This window comes from Eulemur rufifrons, chromosome 7 (assembly GCF_041146395.1).
Source record: "Eulemur rufifrons isolate Redbay chromosome 7, OSU_ERuf_1, whole genome shotgun sequence".
In the NCBI taxonomy this organism is placed as follows: Eukaryota; Metazoa; Chordata; class Mammalia; order Primates; family Lemuridae; genus Eulemur; species Eulemur rufifrons.
In genome coordinates, this window is record NC_090989.1 from 422,047 (window position 1) to 443,884 (window position 21,838).

At 54.3% G+C, this 21,838-nt stretch overlaps 1 protein-coding gene across 4 annotated transcripts in view; it reads right to left on the minus strand.

The window, feature by feature from the left end:
* Nucleotides 1-287: 287 nt before the first annotated feature.
* The window catches only part of DIP2A (disco interacting protein 2 homolog A), a 108,960-nt gene continuing 87,409 nt past the window's right edge, over nt 288-21,838 (minus strand). For 3 of the 4 annotated variants that reach the window (XM_069474872.1, XM_069474870.1, XM_069474869.1), the window contains exons 26-38: nt 19,795-19,918; nt 14,856-14,977; nt 14,660-14,771; nt 13,362-13,471; nt 12,731-12,861; nt 12,068-12,236; nt 11,517-11,687; nt 9,526-9,587; nt 8,640-8,697; nt 6,418-6,492; nt 3,677-3,851; nt 2,870-2,993; nt 288-2,189 (exon numbers count right to left, since the gene is read on the minus strand). In XM_069474872.1, the coding sequence (XP_069330973.1) occupies nt 1,937-2,189; nt 2,870-2,993; nt 3,677-3,851; nt 6,418-6,492; nt 8,640-8,697; nt 9,526-9,587; nt 11,517-11,687; nt 12,068-12,236; nt 12,731-12,861; nt 13,362-13,471; nt 14,660-14,771; nt 14,856-14,977; nt 19,795-19,918 (1,686 nt within the window). In that variant the 3' untranslated portion in view covers nt 288-1,936. Of the gene's footprint in view, nt 2,190-2,869; nt 2,994-3,676; nt 3,852-6,417; nt 6,493-8,639; nt 8,698-9,525; nt 9,588-10,434; nt 10,465-11,516; nt 11,688-12,067; nt 12,237-12,730; nt 12,862-13,361; nt 13,472-14,659; nt 14,772-14,855; nt 14,978-19,794; nt 19,919-21,838 lie in introns of all 4 variants that reach the window. The other variant, XM_069474871.1, reaches the window with a different exon arrangement.

Below are 21,838 nucleotides of genomic sequence, written 5' to 3' on the forward strand. Positions count from 1 at the left end.
TGTCAAATACCAATACTGCTATTACCGAGAGGTAGGATTATAAGAGATTTTAATTTTTTTTTATACTTTAATGTGCTTTCTAGATTTTATGCTGTAAGCATAATTGCTTTTATGTTCAGAAAAAAAAAATACTGCAAAATAAAATACATCCTATTTGGGGTAATTTTTAAAACCTTTTCGCACATTTCAAAATGCAGAATTACAAACAGTTAATAACTTTTATTAACATAATGGTATAAAAATTTTTAGTGTGATATACAGAATTCCCAAGAGTAATTCTAAAACATTTTAATGTGTTTCTTAAAATCTTAATTTACAAGACACTTTGTCTTACTGCCACTGACCTTTCAATACAAAAAGTTTACAATTTTTGTTTGCTATAAAACTACATTAAGATTGGAGTTAGGTAGTTCTTTTCCCTCCCCAGCCATTCTGTTGTAAAGAATGTCCACGAGTCCACTGCTAAAACCTGTGTGTGACAGATTTTAAGTTACACAGATTCTGTACATAATTACAACAGGAATGTTAGAATTCCAGTATGTTGCAACACGCCACACCGCAGTCCCACACCGCAGGCAAACAGGGCCACTGTGCACGCTGCTGTCTGTGGCCACATAGGAGTGAGATACGAGAGCTGGTCCAGTTAGCCAGACTCATTTGTGGAGAATTAATAACAGCTTGGTTAGGCACTGATCCAGGCTAATTCTGGAAAAATCTGGTGTTTCTGTGAAGCATGCATGATTCATAAAATTTCCCACCCTCGATCCCCCCAAAACCCAACAATTTCATAACATATTCTTAGTTATATAAAAATAATCTATGTCTTGGATTCATGCCTGACTTCAAATTCTTAGAAGTATCTAGAGGATTTTACATTCTCTTCTTGATTTAGGTTCAGCGTAATTTTGGATCACTCAGCTTAGTCAAGTTTGAATAAAGTAACTGAAAATGGTTTGGCCAAATTTCACAGGCACACAAGTCAAAATGCGAAGCCAGTGGGAGCGTGCCCAGCTCCGCCTCCGAGGGGCAGGGCCGCCCACGCCCCACCGTCCTGCAGGTGCTCAGCAACAGCACCGACCACGTGAAAACCTCAGGCTTTGCTACCGATGCTTCTCAGTCTGCTGACCTGGAAATCCGTACACGTCCATGAGAAGAATTAATGGTGCAGTGTTATGAAAACTAGCAATTTAGCCAAACAGCACGGAGTTACAGACCAGGGCAGTGATTTGAAACTAAATGCTGGCTTCTCTTTCTGAAACAGAGTCTCTAACCTGACAGTCCAAAATGGCACTTGACGAGTGTTAGTGACAACACATTCAGAAAACGGGCACACCTGTTTCCGCGAAGACACTGGCAAAGAGGGAGCACCGTGCATGGCCCGGTGCGGTCCTCCAGGGGGAAGGGCGGGCCTGCGTGTGCCCCTTGCTGTCCACTCTGCGGGGCTCAGCCGCCTGGGGGATGCAGAGAGGCTGCTGGACTCACAGCCTCAAAGTTCTCTCCAGCCTAAATTCTATAAGAGAACTTGTCATTTGAAGTGGAAATAAATAACTGAATTTTTAAAATCAGGAACTATATTTTTAGCCTAAGGAAAGTGCAAACTCGCAGTACAGCAGAGAACAGCCAGGGTGTCTGAAAGCCTCGCGATGCACACGCCAGGCCTTTCCTTTCCTCTCCCAGTCGCTCCATCTGTTAAAACACCGGCATCCCTGTTTCTGTCAAAGCACTTGGCAGACTGAAAACAGTTAAATGATCCAGGAAGTGCTTTCTGGAGCGAGAGCTGGGCAACTGTCGCGGGGCTCCCTGAAGCACAGGAAGGGGCGAGTCATCGTGGAGACCAGACTCCATTCTCCGGTGGGGGCTCTGCAGCATCTTCACGCTCGCGCCTTCGGCCCGCCGGGTCTCGGACCTCCCCAGTCCCTGGGGCTGTGCGCTGCGCTCACATGTTGTAGGCCACGTAGATGGGGTCCAGCTGGTCGGCCAGGAAGCCGTCCCGCAGGTGCATGCGCTGCTTCTCTCCACGCGAGTTGATGGGGATGACACCCGGGTCCACGATGACCACCACACCCACAACCAAGTAGTGCTCCTCCAGCACCACGTTGGTCACCAGGGCCACTAGGTCCAGCGCGTCCTGCTCCAGCCCGTCCAGCTCCACCACCACCACCAGCAGGTTGGTCCAGGTGAACACAGCACTGCAGGGAAAAGGACCAGGTCACCCAGGGTTGGGCACAGGCTCTGGGGCCAACGGATCTTTGGAAAAGACACCGCAAAGAAGGTGAAGGACGCTGACGCACACTTGCTGATGGCACACAACTGTCGAGCACCATTCGCAGTTCAGACGTCAGGCCAAATACGTTTTATAGGAATATCTATTCTAATTACAGTTCTCGCTAAGGACAGCATTATTGATGCTGAAAGCTGTCCCTGTCCCACACACACCAATGCAAGCTCCCCATGAAGTGATGAAACCATGAGTCATAACCATCTAAATTAAGACATTCTCATTGAACACTTCAGGATGAGAACTGTGGTGACCTCACATTTTGCCTGTGCACTTAGGGACGGTCTCTTGGTTCAAAACTCATTAGGAAAAGAAGAAAAAACGAGCAAAACCCAAAGGCATCCAGGCAGCTTCTGGCACCATGTTTTGTAGAGCATGTCCTCTCCTGGCAGGCAGGCGGCCGCCTGCACATCCAAGGTGGACAGAGTTCATCTAACACTGCACCCGGCTCCGCCAGGGACTCAGGTGACCATGCAGGAGGCCTGACCCCACAGCCTGGCAGTCCCTGGCTCTGCCCCTACCGACACACAGCACTCATGCGGAGGAGGGGCTGGGCAGCAGGGCAGAGACCACCACCCATCTGGCTCTTACCACTCGGCAATGCTCCTGTGCGCTCGGATCACAGAGGTCTCGATGTCAATGGGGTGGTACCGCATGCCTCGCAGCTCCAGTGTTTCATCCAGAGACCCAACCACGTACAGCGCATCATGCCGTCCTGTGAACAGCACATGCGTGCACATGCTCAGGCAGGCAGGGCACCTGGCCAGGTGCTCTCCAGCACAGCGAGGTCATGACTCAACATCGTGTGGCACCCATGGCCCCTGCCAAGGGGGCTGACGGAGGTGCTGGCAGCTCAGGCTGTTTCCTGTGCAGCAAGTAACCACCTCAGGGGAGTTACAGCAAATGTATAAACCTATGTTTAAAAATAATGTCCACCTCTGGAAACGGAGCAGCGTCTACAGGGACGACCAAAGTTGTGACTTGGTTTGGCCAGCTTGCTGCAGCTGCACAGGGTCTTCGGGACACTGGCCACGACTCTGAGTGGGTGGTGTGTAGGGAGGGCACAGGTGAGACTGCAGCTGCTGGGCAGGCAGCTCGGCCTGGGAGGAGCCTGGCGACCTTACCGCCAACCAGGGCCAGCCCAGCACGTCCCCAGCGGAGGCCAAGGGTCTAAGTGAGGGGCAGTCATAGAGGGGAAAATAACAATTTTCAGAGAAAGCCGGTATCAGAGTATCTCTTTTACCCCACATCAAACAACACAGGATTGTAGCAAGGAGTGAGGTGCCAGCAGATAGGGCTCTCACAAAACCCAAGAGGTCCTGGCATGAGAGTCCGGTGGGCTCAAGGGGCAACAGCATGACCCCCCGACCGCGTGCATGTGGCGCCTTAACCCCTCACCTCCACTGGCATCGGTGAGCTCTGTTCTTCGGAGGAAGCCCAGGTAGCCAGTCCTTGCCCAAACGGTCTGGGTGTCCCCAAAACTCAGCCGGGCACTGAAGTGGTCGGCATGGAGTGCCTCCTCCCCATAGATCGTGTAGTACCCCGTGGCGTTGTGGGGGCTGCTCACCCAGATCTGGGGGGACCCAGAGCACAAGAACGTGGGCTCGTTACAAACAGCTGAGTACAGATCCTGCCAGGAGACATTTGCTGGCTGGCAAAGAACGCTCAAGAAAACACTGAACAAAGGAGGGTGCCATGGCCACTGTCTCTTTTTTTTGAGACAGAGTCTCACTCTGTTGCCCGGGCTACAGTGCCGTGGCGTCAGCCTAGCTCACGGAAACCTCAAACTCCTGGGCTCAAGCGATCCTCCTGCCTCAGCCTCCCGAGTAGCTGAGACTACAGGCATGCGCCACCATGCCCGGCTAATTTTTCTATGTATATTTTTAGCTGTCCATATAATTTCTTTCTACTTTTAGTAGAGACGGGGTCTCGCTCTTGCTCAGGCTGGTCTCGAACTCCTGAGCTCAAACAATCTGCCCGTCTCAGCCTCCCAGAGTGCTAGGATTACAGGCATGAGCCACGGCGCCCGGCCTATTGTCTCTTATTTTGTGAACTAAGTTAAAGTTACAGGCACAGAAAGCACATTAGCTTTTCTCTCCTTCCTTTGACTCAGAAATGCCATCTGCAGGACCCTGCCCTGTGTGGATGAGCACACGAGGTAATTCTGCCTTCCTTGTGCCAAGGCACTGTTGACAATTAAGAGAGCCAGGGCGACCTACACATCCACAACAGGGACGAGTTAGAGGGGCGAGGGGTACCTGCAGAGCGGGGACTCACAGCCACTTAGACTCGCGCTGAGACAGGAAGATGAGATGGCAACACAGACAGCAGGTCCCAGGGTCCAGGCCAGCCCCATGCACATGTTTCTGTACACCTGTGTACTTCTTTGCACATGTTTCTGTGCACCCCTATACCCATCTGCATGTGTTTATATGCACCCATGTACCCGTGTGCATGTTTATGTGCACGCATGCACCCATGTGCATGTGTTTATGCGCACCCATGTACCTGTGTGCATGTTTATGTGTACCCGTGTGCATGTGTTTATGTGCATTCATGTACCTCTGTGCATGTGTTTATATGCACTCACATACCTATGTGCATGTTTATGTGCACTCACATACCTGTGTGCATGTGTTTATGTGCACTCATGTGCCTATGTGCATGTGTTTATATGCACTCACCTACCTGTGTGCATGTTTATGTGCACCCATGTACTTGTGTGCATGTTTATGTGCACCCGTGTACCCGTGTGCATGTTTATGTGCACTCACCTACCCATGTGCATGTTTATGTGCACCTGTGTGCATGTTTGTGTGTACCCGTGTGCATGTGTTTGTGTGTATCCATGCACAGACCAAAGGACCAGAGGACTGTGCCCACGGTACTCAGTGTCCTGGGGCCCTCCTAAGACCAGGGCCTGTCCAGAACCCACATCAGTTCCCCACGCTTACACCTGGCTCTAAGATGTCCCCACATGGCAGTGTCTGAAAGAAGGGGACAGCCAACAGGGCTTCTCCCTTGAGCCTCTGCACAATGGGTGGGTCCCTATGCCTGGCCCAGACCCTCCATCCCTTGGGGCACACCCTTGCCTTACAGACCTGGGTTTGTCTGGCCGGGAAACGGCATGGCTGAGGGGGGGCCCCTCACTCTGTCCACACTCAGGATTGGGAACCAGGACACCTTCCCATCAGGATGCTGTAGGATCCCCCAGTCAGGTGGAGCCACCAAGGCTGTGTGATTCCTCTCACTGGAAGCCCCAAAGCCCACCTGGCACAGGGATGCCCATAGGACCAGGAGTGTGAGCCCCATGTTCCCATAGCAACGTCAACCTGGGCATGCAGGACGTGATCTGCACTTTAAACTGCCACCACTGTCTGTAAATAGCAGGTCCCACCGTCCCAATTACAGCAAGATGCACGTGCATAAACACAGACATTTCAACACTGCTGGGTCTTGGGATGACCAGGACCCCTCCCTGTCCCACCCTCTATGTCCTCGGGACAAGGGTTCTGCCCTGCTCCCTGACCTCCCAGTCACAGGTGGTGGCCCCAGCAAGCCCCCATCCCCAGCGCCTTCTCTGTCTGTGCTCCTGGCTTCATGCAGGGAACACTTTCTGGGTTTTTTTTTTTTGAGACAAGGTCTCACTCTGTCACCTGGGCTAGAGTGCAGTGGCATCATCACAGCTCACTGTAGCCTTGAACGCCTGGGCTCAAGTGATCCTCCTGCCTCAGCCTCCCAAGTCGCTGGGACCACAGGCGTGAGCCACTGTGGCTCGCACAGGACCACTCCTTAAGGAGCAGCTACTGGGTCCTGCCCAAGAGCCGTTTTCTGTGCCGCTGCCACTTCCTGTGTGTCTCCTCTCAGGGCCCTCAAACCTTGAGGTTTCCCTCTGCTGGTGGGGCAACCAAGGGAGGGGGCAGTTTGTTCCATGGCACCCCAAAATCCCACACAGAAGCGGGGTCTGGAAGCATGATGTACGCGACGGAAAGGGCCCAACAGTGTCTGGTGGGTTCCCCAAGACAGGCATGACCCCAAAGGGTTTAGAATTCTCGAATCTGGGGCAAAGGGGAAGGGTGAAGCCAGTGAGGCTGAAGCATGCTTGCCCCCGCCCCCCCCACGGGGCCCATCGTGCTCACCTCGCCCAGGTGCGAGTCTCCCAGGGGCCCTTTGGTCTCCGTGTGTGCGATGATGACCTTCACTCCAGGGAGGATCTGGAAGAGGAGAGCTGTGTTCCTTGTTCAAGAAAACATGACACGAGACTTTCTTCACTCAGCGACATTAAAAACAACATCCTTTGGAAGCTCACCGCAGGACTGACATGCCTACATCATGTCAGGAAGTTTAGAAGCCACTCCAAATTTGACTTTAAATTTTAAAATAAGAGACATTAATAGAAGTAAGTTGCAAATCTTAGCAAAATGACCCCAGTTCTTTGGACGTCAGGAGGGACCGAGGGCCTGGGGACGCGCCCTGCTCTCCCCTGGAGAGCCAGACGAGGACAGAATGCTGTCAGGGACCATGACGCTGCTGTGCCCGGCCAGGCAGGAGGCACATGTCCGGCAACTCCATCGAGCCTCCGGGTCCCTGACCAGGAGCCTGACCCTGAGGAAGCTTTTCCCACCCCCGACTTGGACTCGGGTCAACCATCGAGCACCTGCTTGGCGCCGACTGGGGACTGTGGGAGGCCACTGTCTCTTGCCCAGCCTCCCACATCTGATCCTGGTGGCCCCTCACTGGGCTCGGGTCAGACCCCTTGGCTACACAAGGCCCAGTCACTTCTTCTGTGTCCTCATTTCCCCATGTGTGAAACAAGGCAAGGACAATGCAGGTGAGAGGAGGGGACGAAGGGTCACTGGGGGGGCGTAAGCCACGGCTTGCACCCCGCCTGCTGGCACTGCTCTGTTTCCCTGGACGCTGCTGGAGCCCCACTCTCTGCCTGAGTGGCCCGGAGCTCTCTTTCCAGAGCACAAGGCCGTTGGCCCCAGGGACTGTAACAGCACAACAGGAAGGAAAAGCCCAACAAAAGGGAGTTGAGTGAACGACTGCAGCGCGGCCACGTGGCAGGACAGGAACAGCACGTACGGGAACTACCGTGACGACTGGGGGCACAGGGCTAGGCAGAGTACAAAGAAAGGGCTATGCCCAGCTGCCCGTGCAGGGCGCGCTCCAGCTCCAACACGCGCACCTCACTCTGAGCCAAGAGAGACAGGAAGTGCAATGGCCTCAGGTCTCCCCACAGACAGGCAGTTCTGTTAAACTCACTTGATTCAACTCGGCTGGTCTGCTGCTCAGAGCAACGCTGCAGCGGGGGCGTGGGAGGTGAGCTTTCCAAGACCTCGCACCCTCGTTTGCTCATTCATTGGTTCTCTCTGCTCTCCCCCCACCTGGCTCCGGCCTCACTGCCTTCCTGGGGACCTTTGCTCCTGCTGTGCCTTCTGCCCTAGATCTAACCCTGCCACCCTGCAAGACTCTGCTGGTCACCACATGGCTCTGCCCCTCTCTGGGGACCTCCCTGCCTCCCCACAGGCGGCAGACAGTAAGTAGAGTCACGCTGGCCAAGCCCCCTCTCTTGCCTCTGGGGTTGGGAGGGGCAGCGAGGCCCCCCAGGCTCTCATCGGTGCACAGCAGCTGTGGTTCGAGACCCATGGGCTCCTGTGCACTCGGCAGCTGCCCACTCACACCAAGCCCGTCTTGCTTTTCATGCCGCCCAATTGGGCCGGGGGGCCGGGGGGGTTCCTCCTTGCTCTGAACCTTCCCTGGGTCTGAGGATGCTGTTCTCCTGAGCCTACGTCTGCTCACCCCTCGCAGCGGCTCAGTTTTTAACCTGGGTGTCCTCAGGCAGTCTCAGGCCCCCTGTGAGTCCCCGGCAGGGATGGCTTTGACAGTAAATCCCACATGGGGTCCAGGACCCCACCTCCTGCCTAAGGCCCTGGTGGGGACCCCTCCTTGCTGTCACCCCGAACTAGGGCATGAGTTCTTCCCATCCCCAGTCCAGGGCCAAGGCCGCCCCTCTGACTCTGGACGAGTGGGTGGGCCGGCCCCTCGATGCCCAGCCTCCACCCCAGAGGCCTGAGGCCTCACACCCGCCTGGTGCTAGGAGCTCCTTCTCAGTTTTGGCAGCCGAAGTTCTCCCTTTCTTGGTTTTGAGCTCAGGTATGTGTTTAAAGACTTAACCCAGCACTGCTCCGTGTCTCAGTAAAGCAGGACGAGAGGCTTGCGAAGCACCCAGCCCAGCCCCACCGGAAGTGACCTGCGTTCATCAGGAGAGCCGCAGCCCCAGCGCCTTTCACGGAGTGACGCCTGAGACAAAAGGGAACTCAGATATGTCACAGAACACGTAAGTCGCAGCTTCCACTACCTTTCCAGACTCCATCAACGGCAGACTGTGTGGAGAACCCCGTTCTACCAAACGTACCCTAAAAATTAATAAGGGAAAAATTTCAGAATAAAATTTACTAATAGGTAGTAATTTCTAAAAAGGTAAATCATGGGGTAATTGGAAATTGATCATCACCCGGAGGGTCGGTCTGTGGACAACAGCCCATGTTAGCCTTTTGATGCCACAATGGCTGCGGATGTCTTGGGCAGTGACAATGGGGTGCCACAGGGAGCGTCCCACCACGCCGAGGGTCCTGAGCATCGGCACCCGCACACTCGCTCCACCTGCTGTGCTCACAGCAGGAGCCTACTCTGCACTTCTTCTGGGTCCTCTCCAGACCCGGCTGCCCCTGGCACCCAGTAAGCTGCACTTACTGTTTACATCAAGCTACACTGCGGCCATATCTGAGGATCCAGAATGGGATCTGAGCCTCAAAGCTGGAAGAGACGCTGAGTACACGCTCAAACACAGACCACGAGCCCCAGCAGACACTGACGTGAAAACTCAGACAGGTGGCGTGACATCATCAGGGAAGAATTCTTGCCATTGGTTGGTCTACTTGTCTTCTATACATCCCCACAAAAAGCTAAATGTCAAATGTCTGGTCACTCTTACTAGCTTCCTGGGTGTGCAAGTGACAGAGAAAGGGATGTTTCCTGCAGCCCTGAGGACTCGGGCAGCTCAGAGCCGGAGGCCAAGCTCCCACGGCACATGCCGCCGCCGCTCTGATCTTTCCCTCTCTGCGCAGACAGGCCGCCTTCGCCGGCCGTCCTCCAGTGTCTGGGAGCCTGGGTGCTCAGTCAGCACAGACCAGCGTGCACTTTGTCAGCGGGTGTGGATGGGGCCGTGGGGGCAAGGACCTCACCTGTCATGGCGCAGCGCCCGCATGTCCACGTAGACGGTTGTGGGGTCCGGGCCGGCTGTGCCCTGGAAGGAAAGCAGCACAGGAACTCTGGTCAGGGTCCCCACACCCACTCCTCTTCCATGGGCACAGCTGCATGGCAGCTCCTCCGGGGCCATGGGGGACGCCCAGGAAGGCAGCGGCTCTGCTCTCTGCATTCAGTCTGCCCAGCGGCTTGGGTCCCCGGGGCAGGGCTGACACTTTCCATCCAGACATCCACGTGGCTCGGTAATATTGAATGAAACATAGTAACACTGAGTGAAAATGTCAAATCGTACAACTTCACATTTCAGTTCTAACAACTTCACTGTGATAAAATACTCTACAGTTTGGGGGGCATTTCCACTGAGCTGTTGGGTGGGCGTGGCCTCTCCCCAGGCAACCGAACTCTCCCGGGGACTGAGCACAGCTGAGACCCCTCAGACGGGGGGACACAGCCTTCGCCTCTCCCTCCCCTCTTCCCGACTTCGGAATCTTACATCTGACGTGGGTCCTGATTAAAGGACGTCACGTGCCATTTTATTATAATAGATAAGGAATATCAAATTAGGTGAGTACCCTGACCAACATCACTCCCTGAAGATCCCAGACGACATAACCTATGTCTGCCCTGGAATTAAAACAAAAATTTCTGCATTGAAACTAAACACAGCCCTCCTCCCCAAGGCAATGCTATAAACATTACTTTTTTTTTTTTTGAAAATAGTTTTACTTTTAAATTTGGTCACAAAAGAGCTTTCGTAAGATGTCAAATAACATGCACGGTGCACAAAGTAAGAGAGCCAGAAAACACAGATTTGTCTAGAATTCACGGGAGCCACATGAACTCGGGGGGTGGGGGGCACAGAGGCAGCAACGGGGTCGGGGTCCTACCTGCTCAGCCAGCTTTCCCAGCCTGTTGGGCTGACAGAGGCCAAGGAGGCCAGCAGAGTGGGACAGGGAGGAGACAGCCACAGGAAACACAAACAGAAGGCCACAGGCCACATGAGAAACAAGGATGAGAGAGAGCAAAACCCATCACTGTATCTTAAAGAGCAAACACGAATACCCATTAACGTTTCTGCAACCACACGTAGCGTCCATATGCCAACAGACAGAACAGATCCCTCCCAGTAGCTAACGAGGGGGACATGGGCGTTCAGACGCAAAGCAGACAGCAGGGTCTTCACTACAGCCACTAACCTACACTCGAAACCCATTCTGCATCAGGAAGGGACGTTGAGAGAGTGTCCCACCCTGGCTTCTCTGCTCTCCAACAAGGGTCAAGAGTCTTTCCGAAGCTGAGAGGACATCAGCAGGAACGCTGACCAGCCCTGCACGTGCTGGCCACCGCAGGGGACACAGGTGAGGCAGCAGCTCTGGAAACCAAGACACAGCCCCCCCAGGCCTGCGCTGGGACAGGCAGACCCCATCCCCCCTGGCTACTCTTTCGACGTGGGAGAGTAAGGCGTTCGATGTGCAGGATATTAGCTAATAAGCTACTTGGTTTTCAGACGTTTGTAGAAAGAAATGAAAGAAGGTACTAGTATAAAATATGGAGAAGTGGTAAACAGCACTGCAGTCAGCTGTTCAATTTCTGAAACTTTGTGTTTCCTTTTAAAAAGTAAAATACCTTAGGATTTCAAAAACAAATCTGAGTCAATATAAATTATCACATTCATTAACATTTCAACTTAAAATTGCTAGATGTCTTAAAACAGTAAGTTCGTTCTTGCTTTAAAAAATTAGCTGCATATTTTATCCAAATTAGAGATTCTGACAGGTAAGATATTAATCATTATTCAAAAACAGTTTGTGTTTTTTTTTCCCCAAATAAGCCTTTGTTCATCAACAAGAATAGAACATCTTTTAAACAAAACCCTCACAGCTCTCAAAGCTGAAATGCTACGTGGAAACAGCCCACCGAAGGCTCAGAGGAGAAATGGGCCAGGCAGGTCCCAGGCCCAGCGCCTCACCTGGAGGCAGATGGCCACGTTGACCCTGCACCCGAACGTGGTGCTCACGGCGCGCGCGGGCAGGCCCAGGTCCTTGAACAGCTTGGAGAAGGACTGCGTCAGCGCGATCCGGGGCCGCTCCTCGGCCACCACCATGCACGTGCGCACACACGACAGGTTCACCCCCTTCATCTGCCAGAGGAGCGGGGAGTCAGGCCTGCAGAGCAGGGAAGCTCTGCGTGGGGCCCCCGCGTGCTTTGGCCCTCGGTTATAGCACTCAAAGGCGAAGCTTAACGCACACCTCTGCTCTGCCAGGTCTGCCCGTGAATTCCGAGTGCCGGAGCACGGGAGGGCATCATCTGGCCTGAACCCCACACCTGCCCTCCTGAGCTGCCAGGCCCCACACCAGGACCTCTCACTGGCCCCAGGCCCTCGGGACCCCACCTGCCCCGCCCCCTCCTGCTGCACGGCCTCAGGAAGAGGGGGTGTGGACACAGGACCCAGCTCAGGGAGGGGTGCTGGGAGTCTAGTTTTGGTTTGTTCCTTAGGCTTCCCCAGGTCTGAGCACTTACCCTGAGGACGCCTGTCTGCGTGCCCAGCCCCCTGGTGCACATCTCCATCACAGAGTAGGAACAGAAGGTGACGCGGGCCCTGTACTGGCTGACGGCCGACAGCCACAAGGACACATTGCTCTCTAGCTCCAGTGGAGGCACCAGCACCGACTGGTGTCCCGAGTAGACACTGCGGGAAGGGAAGGCTCGACAGTCCCCGCCTGCCCACCAAACGTCCTGGGTACCCCACAGTTCCCTTCCTCAAAGACACTGCTTTTGCAGCAGGGACAGGGGCACAACTCTGTTCTGACATCCAGTGGGGTTCAGCGGAAAACATGCCGTTGGGTAGAGGAGCAGAACGGCAGGCACAGGGTCCTGGCCTCTGCCCCGGACTCTCCAAAGGTGCCGGGGACAGCACTACGGAGGCATTCTGCTTCCAGAGATGGATCACCACGGCCCAGCACTTGAAGGAATCAAGCAGGTTCTTCCCCATTACCAATAACGGACAGTGATGAAAAATGTATTTTTACTCTTTTACTCAATTTCATACTCAGACTCTAACCCACCTCATCCCCAAACAAACCCACTCGCACATATCTCTTCATCCTCTTGGGCACTTGGCATTAAGGTTGTGGAGAGTCACCCGACCGTTCCAGCCGCCAGGCGGGCAGGGCCCCGGCTCACCTGCACAGACACCACAGGGCAAAGCCAAGGCCGCAGTAGGGGTCCAGGCAGATGGCGATCTGCCGAGAGGGGTACAGCTCGCACTGCAGCTTTATGGAGCGGCACAAGGCACTTGTGGCCGCGTGTGACATCTTAGGAGTAAGATAAGGGTCTGTTCAGTGATGTGCACGAAGAAAGAAGGCCTAGGACATGTCTGCTGTAGCTCCAAACTATCAAACACTGTTATTACCTCCTTAAAAGTCGGCTGGCTCAAATCCCCGTATAATCTAAATAATGCCCAGGAAATAGCTCACTTAAAAACCTTTGAAACAAAATTTTAGGACAGTAAGAAATTTTAATGGTGCTCCTGGCTCCTAGTAAGGAAACAGACTCATCAAAGCCACCTGTTCCTGGAAGCCAGACAGACCAGAAAGTTGAGTCATTACCATAAAGCATCAAAATATGCATTAGTCTCAGGCTAGCCAAATTTGGGGAGGTCCAATGCCATTTAACACAAACTTTAAGAAACAATATTGTTGCCCTGTGCTCTGGGCAAGGAGCAGGACCTGCCTAGACCTGCACCTGACGTCCCTCCTGTCTGCTCCATGTCCCAGGGGCTGACACAAACGGGAGCCTCGCTCGTGGGACCTACCTTCACGCCCGCTAAGATGCCCGTGGTGGACACGCTGAAGTCCAAGTACGCCAGCACGTCTGGGGAGGGGGGTCTGAAAACGCTCGCTACCTTCCTTTTCGGTATGTCATCTGTTAAACAGGAGACACTGGTGACATCGGTGCTCCTGCATGCACTCTGACAAGGCAAAAGCCTGGCTTTCCCAGGCCAGAGGTGCAGTGACGCGCACGTGAGGAGTCCCGGGGAGCCGGCTCAGACGCGTGAGGCTGTGAGAGCGTGGGCTGCGTGCGTGTGTGGGAAGGCTTATCTCAATCTTCAAGGACACGTCACCAGCGCGGACCCACCAAGACCGCACTGAGCCTGTGGGGACAGGATGGCGGGTGAGGGCGGGCACAGGCCAGGAGGGCTGCACGGGAAGTCACGTTGGTGACAAGGGAGCAAGGGGAGAGCACCTGGGACTTGCCGAAGGTCACAGAGCCCGAAGCAGAGCCAGGTGGACCCAGAATCCCCACCCGGACCCCAGCAAGAGCAGCCACGCCAGGCTGTGCGTGCTTCATCAAGTCCTTGTGGCCCCCTGAGGCAGATGCCACTGCTGTGCCTGAGTAGGACTGGACACAGGCCCAGCCAGGGCGGTGCCACTCCCTCGGGGCGGGGGACGGGGACCAGGGGCCGGAAAGCTGTCCGCTGCTACCCACACCAGCTGCCCCGGCCACCTGATCCAGGATCCTCTGGGTGGCTCAGCCCCAGGCTGCGACTGTCTCACCAAGCTGGCCCAAGGCAGAGAGGAGCCAGGGAGCCACCTGCCCATCCGGTTGGCCCGCAGCACTGCACGGCAAGGCAGTATTCACTGGTGAAGGTGGGAGACCCTGGGGGAGCGAGGGGCTGTGTCTCTGCAGGAGCAGCAGGAAGCCTCAGAGAACAGCCCACCCTGCAACAGGAGAGGCAGGGAGGGCCAGGCCGTGGTCTAGGCCACTGGGCCCAGCGCTGCCCTGGCTCGGACTGGAGAGGAGTTTGCACGGGGTCAGATTGGGGGTGCACAGGGCTGCTGGCCCCCGGGGGCCCTCACTCCCCACCAGGGCCCGGGAGACCCTGCAGCGCAGGAAAGCGCGATGCCTGCGTCTCCCTGGACTCTGTGCCGGCTCTAGCAGGGGGATCCACGGATTCCCAGGCGCACCCGCCCCAGGCCCAGGAGCGGCCCTGCCACCACTTACTGGGACTGCTCTGACTCAACACCCACGTTTGCACCCGGCAATCCAACACCTGCAACAAAGAAAGGGAAAAGAGCTCCCCTGGTGGGGCCGGCTGCTGAGGACACCCACCTGTGTCCAGAATGGTCGGCCAGGTCCTGACGTCCACCGCAGCGGCCGCCTCCTTGGACCGCAGCAGCCGCGTGACCGCCTGCGTGGTGAGGACGCACGCGGACTTGCTGACCTGTGCGGGGCGGGGCGGGCGGAGTGAGCTTGGCCCTGGAGGCCGCAGCGCAGACCCCGGGAGACCCGCCCGCCTTCCGCGCACCTCCACGATCATCTTGACGGTGGGGAGCGTGGTGCCGAGGTTCTGGGGATGCGGGGGCCGCACGGTGACGGGCACGCAGCCGCAGTACAGGCAGCCGTAGAAGGCGGCAATGAGGTCCACGCCTGCGGAGACAGCGGGCGATCAGCACGGGTGGTGCGGCCGGCTGACGCGTGTCCACTGAGACCAGCAGAGTCGGTGGGTTCCTGGCCATACAGCCGCCACCGGACTCTGGAGGGACCATGGGGGGCAGGCCTGGCCCTGAGGCCACTCGGGGCGAGGCGGGGATACCCCACCACGGACCAGGGCAGGTGGCCCTTGAGAGCCCAGCTCCAGCTGCCCTGCTGCCTGTGTGCACGCAGACCTCGGGGCACCTGTGGGGCACTGTCTACACCGCAGGTCCCGCTGCGGCTCCAGGAGCACCTGCACACGCGGCTCAGAGGACACCCAGAGGCCCTGCCTGTGGGACACCAACCACTGCATGGCTCTTCCAACTCGAAAACCCCTGTAGTTAAAATCTGGGGGAAAATCATACCAGGCTTAAAACCTGTTTTTTGCTGTGCCTGGCAGCTCACATCTGTCATCTCAGCACTTTGGGAGGCCGAGGCCACAGGATCGCTTGAGGCCAGGAGCTTGAGACTAGCCTGAGTAAGAGCAAGACCCCGTCCCTACAAAAAATAGTAAAAATAGCCGGGCATGGTGGCCTGGCATATAGTCCCAGCTGCTTGGGAGGCTGAGGCAGGAGGATCGCTTCAGCCCAGGAGTTTGAGGCTGCTGTGAGCTGTGATGACACCATTGCACTCCAACCTGGGTGACAGAGTGAGACCCTGCCTCAAAACAACAACAAACAAACAAACAAAGAAAAAGGAATCTGCTTCCAGGAGCTGAGGAAGCTACGCCATGAAGATGCCTGGGCGTCTTTCTCTTGCTTGGCACCACTCAGCCCCAGCACTCCCGGCTCTGCACGCCCATTTGAGAATTGGATGTAAGTCTTGGACTCTCCCCGGCCCCCAAAAAACACACAACACACATGCTTGTGCACGTCTGCAAACGTGTGCACCCACCTGTGGCATTCTGGGCCTCTGCCTCCCACTATTACACCCCAGCTGACGTTATGTTTTTCAAATGTAAATGGAGAACTTCGACATGGATTTTCTTTTTCTCATTAAAATTTTTTTACAAATAGCATTGAATATAACCAAAAGCAGACAATCGTATAAGGACCTCTAAATCCACCATTCAGATTCTCAGTTATCAAGGTTGTACTGTGTTTGCTCCGCATCTTTCTTCTTCTTTCCTTCCTTTGTTTGCATATTTAAGGAGCTCTCGCCCAGCCTGCTCCTTCAGCCCTGCCCCTGCCTGAGAGCCCGGGCCTGGGCACCACAGCCCCAGACCTGCTCTGGGACCTGCCCTCAAACTCCCAGGCTCAGCTCAGCCAGCTCTGCTCTGGCCAGTGTGGACAGCCAGGGGCAGGGAGCTCCGGCCTCGCTGTGCTACCATGTCCCAGAGGGTCTCTGTTCCCTCTCAAAGTCGGGGTGATGCTTGACATACAATGAGGGCTGCAGAAAGCACCTGCTGTGTGCCTCGAACCCAGGGACAGTGAAGAACAGGAATTACCACCCTCCCTGGAGAAAAATGACCGCATGCCAGAGGGAGTGTCCAAACTGCTATGTGCCTATGTCAAGAAACAAACCAAGTTACCACCTTCCCCCAGGGAGACTCTACGTGACTGCAAGGGACATGTGCACCTCCTGGCAGAGCCCAGGAGAGTCCCCAGCCCCCACCGGCCGCAGGAGTCCCACTGCAGAGGAGGTGCTGAGGGCAGTGTCCCGCGAGATAACCTGGAAATGAGGATGGTCTGTGCTGAGGCCTGAACAAGTAACCCGAAAGACCTGGCAAGAAAGATGTGAGCAGAGAGCAAAAACACACAAGGCAATTAGATGGAAAAGATGCAAGAGGTGGAGGATAGATCCAAAAGTGAGTTAGGGAAGTTCCAGAAATAGACAAAGAAGGAGAAAGGCAGCAAGAAACACACTTTACTGAGATGATGATGAGAGTCTGAAGATTAAATGGGCAAGAAAATGATAGAAGACCCACGCCTGGGCATATCCCAGTGAAATTCCTGAACTCTGAGGTGTACATAAAAACCTATAAGCTTATAGGCAAAACAACAACAAACTTACAAAGGAAAAAAATGGCTGGCATTGTCACCTAAAAAAAGCTTCTACACACACTCAAGACGAATAGACACCTGAGCTTTCTGTTCTGGCTGAGGGATGACGGCCCATGTAAGTGGAGGACACTCCGAGTGTGTGTCACCTATCTGCCTCACCTGGATGAGAAAAACAACTTGGAAACAGCCAAACAGCAAACACACCGAATGAGCCCCTGGGACAGACAGGGCAGGTGAGACTGCAGAGGTGGTGGCACCAGCAGCGGGCCCGAACCCTGTATTAGGAGACGTGACCAAGCCCTAGCAGCCCCCACGAAAACGCCTGCTGAGAAGGCCCGGCGCTGCCAGGGGACCTGCTGTTTGTTCCAGCCGACACCAGATGGCAGGCCCCGGCCTCCTCTGGGAGCATTTACTGCAATTTGCAATGAATGCACTTACCATTTTAAACACGTGTCCCTTGCAACTCAGCACCTCTCTGGAGGACCCGTGAGCCCCTGCTTGGAAATGAAGACTCCAGGAAGGAGGGGCCAGCCCCCAGCTGCAACACCCACCCGCGCAGGGCGGCCTGGTGGCTGCGACACTGACCAGCCCTTTGTCCTTTGAAAATGCCCAAATCACCTCTGCACAAAATGGAATGCAGCTCAGCTCTTTCCCAGATGTCAGACGTTACTGAACAAAATCTGTTTTCACCACTTTAATGCCCAGCTCTGTTTATCTCTGAAACGAGGAGGAGGAGAGAGGGGGCAAGAAAAAGCGGGATGGGGGCCAGTCAGACCCTGGGGGCAGACGACACCTGGGCACACACACCAGGAGAATCCGGGGTCTCCCAGTAAGAGCCCAGTGCTCCCAGCAAGGGGGGAGGGAAGGGCAAGTGAGGTTTTCTAGAAGTCTCTGTGAGGTGGGGGAGGGAAACGGAGGAAGTGGAGCATCCTGGGGAGATCCCTGGCAACTGTTCTCAAGTCCTGTGGGTCTGATCAGAGAGCAGGGGGCAGAGAGACCGCCCGTATGAGGACCGTCCACGCACTCACCGACGACAGTCGGCACCCGCAGGAGACACTCCCAGAACCTCGGGACACAGCTGAGCCGAACAGAGACAAGAGACGTGAAGGAGAGAGGTCACAAGAGTGGGGGTGGGGACACAGCCAGGAAATCTTGGAAACAGGCTGCCATATGAGGTCAAGTTCCATATAAAGTTGTAAGAAAAAAAATCAAAAAGAGAGTATTATCTGAACATATAGACAAAGCATGCCAAAAAGACAAGGCCACAAAACAGATAAAAACTGCAATTGTCTATTTCAAAATGTGCTAAAATATATCAAGAAATGACACAAGACAGAAAAGAATAACAGAAGTCAGAATTAGAAAAAAAATTAATGTCAAAACGAAGATGAAGCTTGAAGGAAGACAGACCATTAAAGATAATAGATGAAGACTTAAGATAAAATAGAAGATGAAGAGGAGGGACATTTAAAACTCAAGTGACAACTACCAAAGACAAAGAGCATCCGGTGGGAACAGAAGTACAAAGGGAAACGCAAGGGACAAGAGCAAACAGGAAAACTACAATGCAACCAAACTGTCTTTCAAACAAAAGACTTGAAGCTACATATTTAAAGGTACCTCGTACATACAATTGTTGACCCACAACAACCAACATCAAAACTGTAACATACTGGACTTTAAAGAAAAATGAAAATATCTGTTTTACATCTAGGCAAAAACAGCAAGTGACGCCCAAGAGAAACTTGGATTATCACCAGCTCCGTCGACAGTAATGCTTCTTAATGCCGTGTTCGTGACACTCAAGGAAAGAAAATGTGAGCCAACGGATTTTTTTATCTAGCAAAAATGACTTTCAATTATAAAGTGGACAAACTATGATCAAAAATCAGGACCCAGGGAATACTGTTCCCGAGCCCCTCCTGAGCAGTCGGTGTGAGAGCGAGCTGAGGAAACAGCATGGGCCGAGGGCACGGTCGTGGGTACTGGCAGCGCACACAGAACACGGAGCTGAGGGTGGAAGCGAAACCCCACGCGGGTAGAGAGGAACAGGCGTGGTGTGCGAAGGCTGCCCCTCGGGTGACACAGCCAGGAGAAAAGGGGGCACTGGACTGAGCGTGTGCAAAAATCCTCCACTTGTTTCCAGAACGTAAGCAGGGCTCCACCGCATCACCACTGTTGGTTTGGGAACGCTCCGTGTGATGTGGGATAAAGCAAATTAGGAATTATGGGATACTCTAATTCCGTCATCTCCTCTTCCTAAAGAATCAGGATTCTTGGTGTGGAATAAAGGAGATCCAGGTACACTGTAAGAGAGTTCTAGTAAAAACCTTGCAATCCTGAGTTTGTCTTGGCTATAACAGTATGAACCCTGAGGTATTTATTTATAATTCCTAGCTCTGCTCACTGAAAAGGCCAACAACCAACTGCCCGGCAGCAATGAAGCTTCCCTAGTATCCAGATTTGTTCTGGGAGTCTCAGAACTGACTGCAGGTCTAGGGCGGGAGGCGCAGAGCGAGCCTGGTGCCGCCACGCCTGAGCGAGGAAGCCATCGGCCCAGCGGCCCTGCCCAGAGGCTCCCGCCGGGCTCTGCCCACTGTCCCCGGGAGAGAGGAGGGCAGACAGTGCCGGGGAGGGCGTGGGTGAGCGGAGGGGGACAAGCACATGCAGAGAAGAGGGGCTGAGTTTAGTTTTGGACGGTCGAGGAGAACATGTCTCAGGCAGCTGCTGACAATGAACTGGCAGGGGACGGTCTGGTGCTGGGCTTACCTGGGGGATAGACCAAAGCCACATGGTCCCCAACGTTCAGTCTTCCCTTCTCCATCAGAGCTGCAGCCACTCTTTCAGCTCTTTTGTGCAGCTGCACACAGGTTGCAGTGCTGGTGACTGTGCCCTAGGAAAGCCATCGAGTTAGTCCATGTGCTGTGAGTGCAGACAAAAGCCTTTGCCACAGGAGTGGGCACACCCCGTGTGCAGCCCACCGCAGTCCCCGTCCCGTGACTGGGGGCCAGGACGGGGGCCAGTCACAGATGTGCAGCTGGTGTCTGCGTCCTCTCTCCAGCGGTGGAGGGTGGAGCTGCCTCTCCTGACAGCCCCAGCTGAGAGCCGGAGTGCGGGTGCCCTGCCCATCCAGGGGGGAGCCGGAAACACCCCATCAGAGATCTTTTTGATAAAATATTTCAAGTATAACAACATTATAAACAATAATATAATAAATATCCAGGTACTCTTTATCTACTAATATTTTGCCATATTGTTTCAATTTCTCTTTTATGAAACAAATCCTCGTTGTGCTTAAAGGCACCTGTAAACCACTCCCAAGTCCATCACCTCTCTCCCCAGAAGCAACCACCATCCTGCGTATGAATACAAATAAATAAATATTAAACAAGCAAACAGCCCTAACCGGTACTGTTTTGCATGTGTGAGCATCACATGTTCCAAGCCTGGACCCGTGTCCTTCCGCAACCTCCTCCTCAGGTGCCTGCAAGTCTCCTGTGTGGCTGCACCGGCTCATCCCCTGCGGGGGGCTGTCCGGGCTGCGTGAGCAGCTTCGTGCAGACAGAAACCTTGTAACCCTCCCTCTGCTCTGTGGACTCATCCTCCCTGATCCAATGCCAGCCTCAAAGCTGCGTAAGGAAACAGAAAGTGCAACTCAGTCTAATAATCACAAACCTCCAGGGCAGACCAGTGTAACACCTGGGTGGTGCCTCTCCTGACCGCAGATGGTGGGAGAAGACACCAGCGGGCGCGCCTGGGTGCTGTGCCCAAGCACGAGGGCCAGGCAGGTCCCGAGAGCCCCCACTCCAGAAGCCTCACCCGTCCCTGTGAGCCAGATCCCACTATGCCCCTGGGGAAAACCCAGCGCCTCCAGCCTCACCTGTGTCCCTCCCTAGGCCACCCGGTCCCTGCCGTGCTGGCCTCCTCTCCTGCCTCAAGCCCACTGGGCATCACTGCCTCAGAGCCCCTGCCCAGCACTCTGGGTCCCATTCCTCACACCACTGCCCTGAGGGCCTCACCATGAGCCGACTGTACCCTGGCCGACTGTTAATCGTTGGCTCTCTGAAGGCTTTGGAACTCCAGTGTGAAAGGAACGTTTACTAACACTGTTCTAGATGCTGCCAATGTGCCGGTGATCGAGAAAGACAGAAAGGGCCTCTCTCCTACAGAACTTGTTCCTCGCAGGGAAGAGTTATCTCCCCATCCTTTTTATCTTATGTAACGCTGTGCACACAGTAGGCATCGATAAGCGTTTCTTGACGGAACGAGCAGGACTGGAAGCTAGACCAGCACTTTCTAAGACCGCAGGGACCCACCCTTCACTGTGCGGGAGCTCAGGATTCGGCACAGCCGGCGCAATACGGCGACAGGGAGTCTTACAGGACTTCCGTTGCTGTGTAACTTCTTATGTTTTCATGTTTTGTATTCCTGCCACAGCGTGGACGTGAGGACCACAGCTTCTCCTTCTTTACACCCTAAATGCTCCTAGTATAGTACAACGCGTGTCAACAGGTATTCAAGATACACGAGTGTGAATTTCTAAATCGGCGGATTAGGAAAAAAAGCAGTATTTATCATTTTAAAGCTGTAAACATATGCAGACATTCTAAATGCCTAATTTTTACAAAATAAACGTTTCCTTTTAGCTCACAAACTTAGAAGTATTTACATGTATACTGCTCTTAATTTAAAAAGCTGGAGCTGATCAGAATCGTGCTGCTAAATACAAAATCAAGAGAGACCCTTGCGAGAACTGTGCAGAATGCAAGGGCCCTCCAGAGAAGAGGGCGGGCAGAGAGGCTGCCCGGACAGC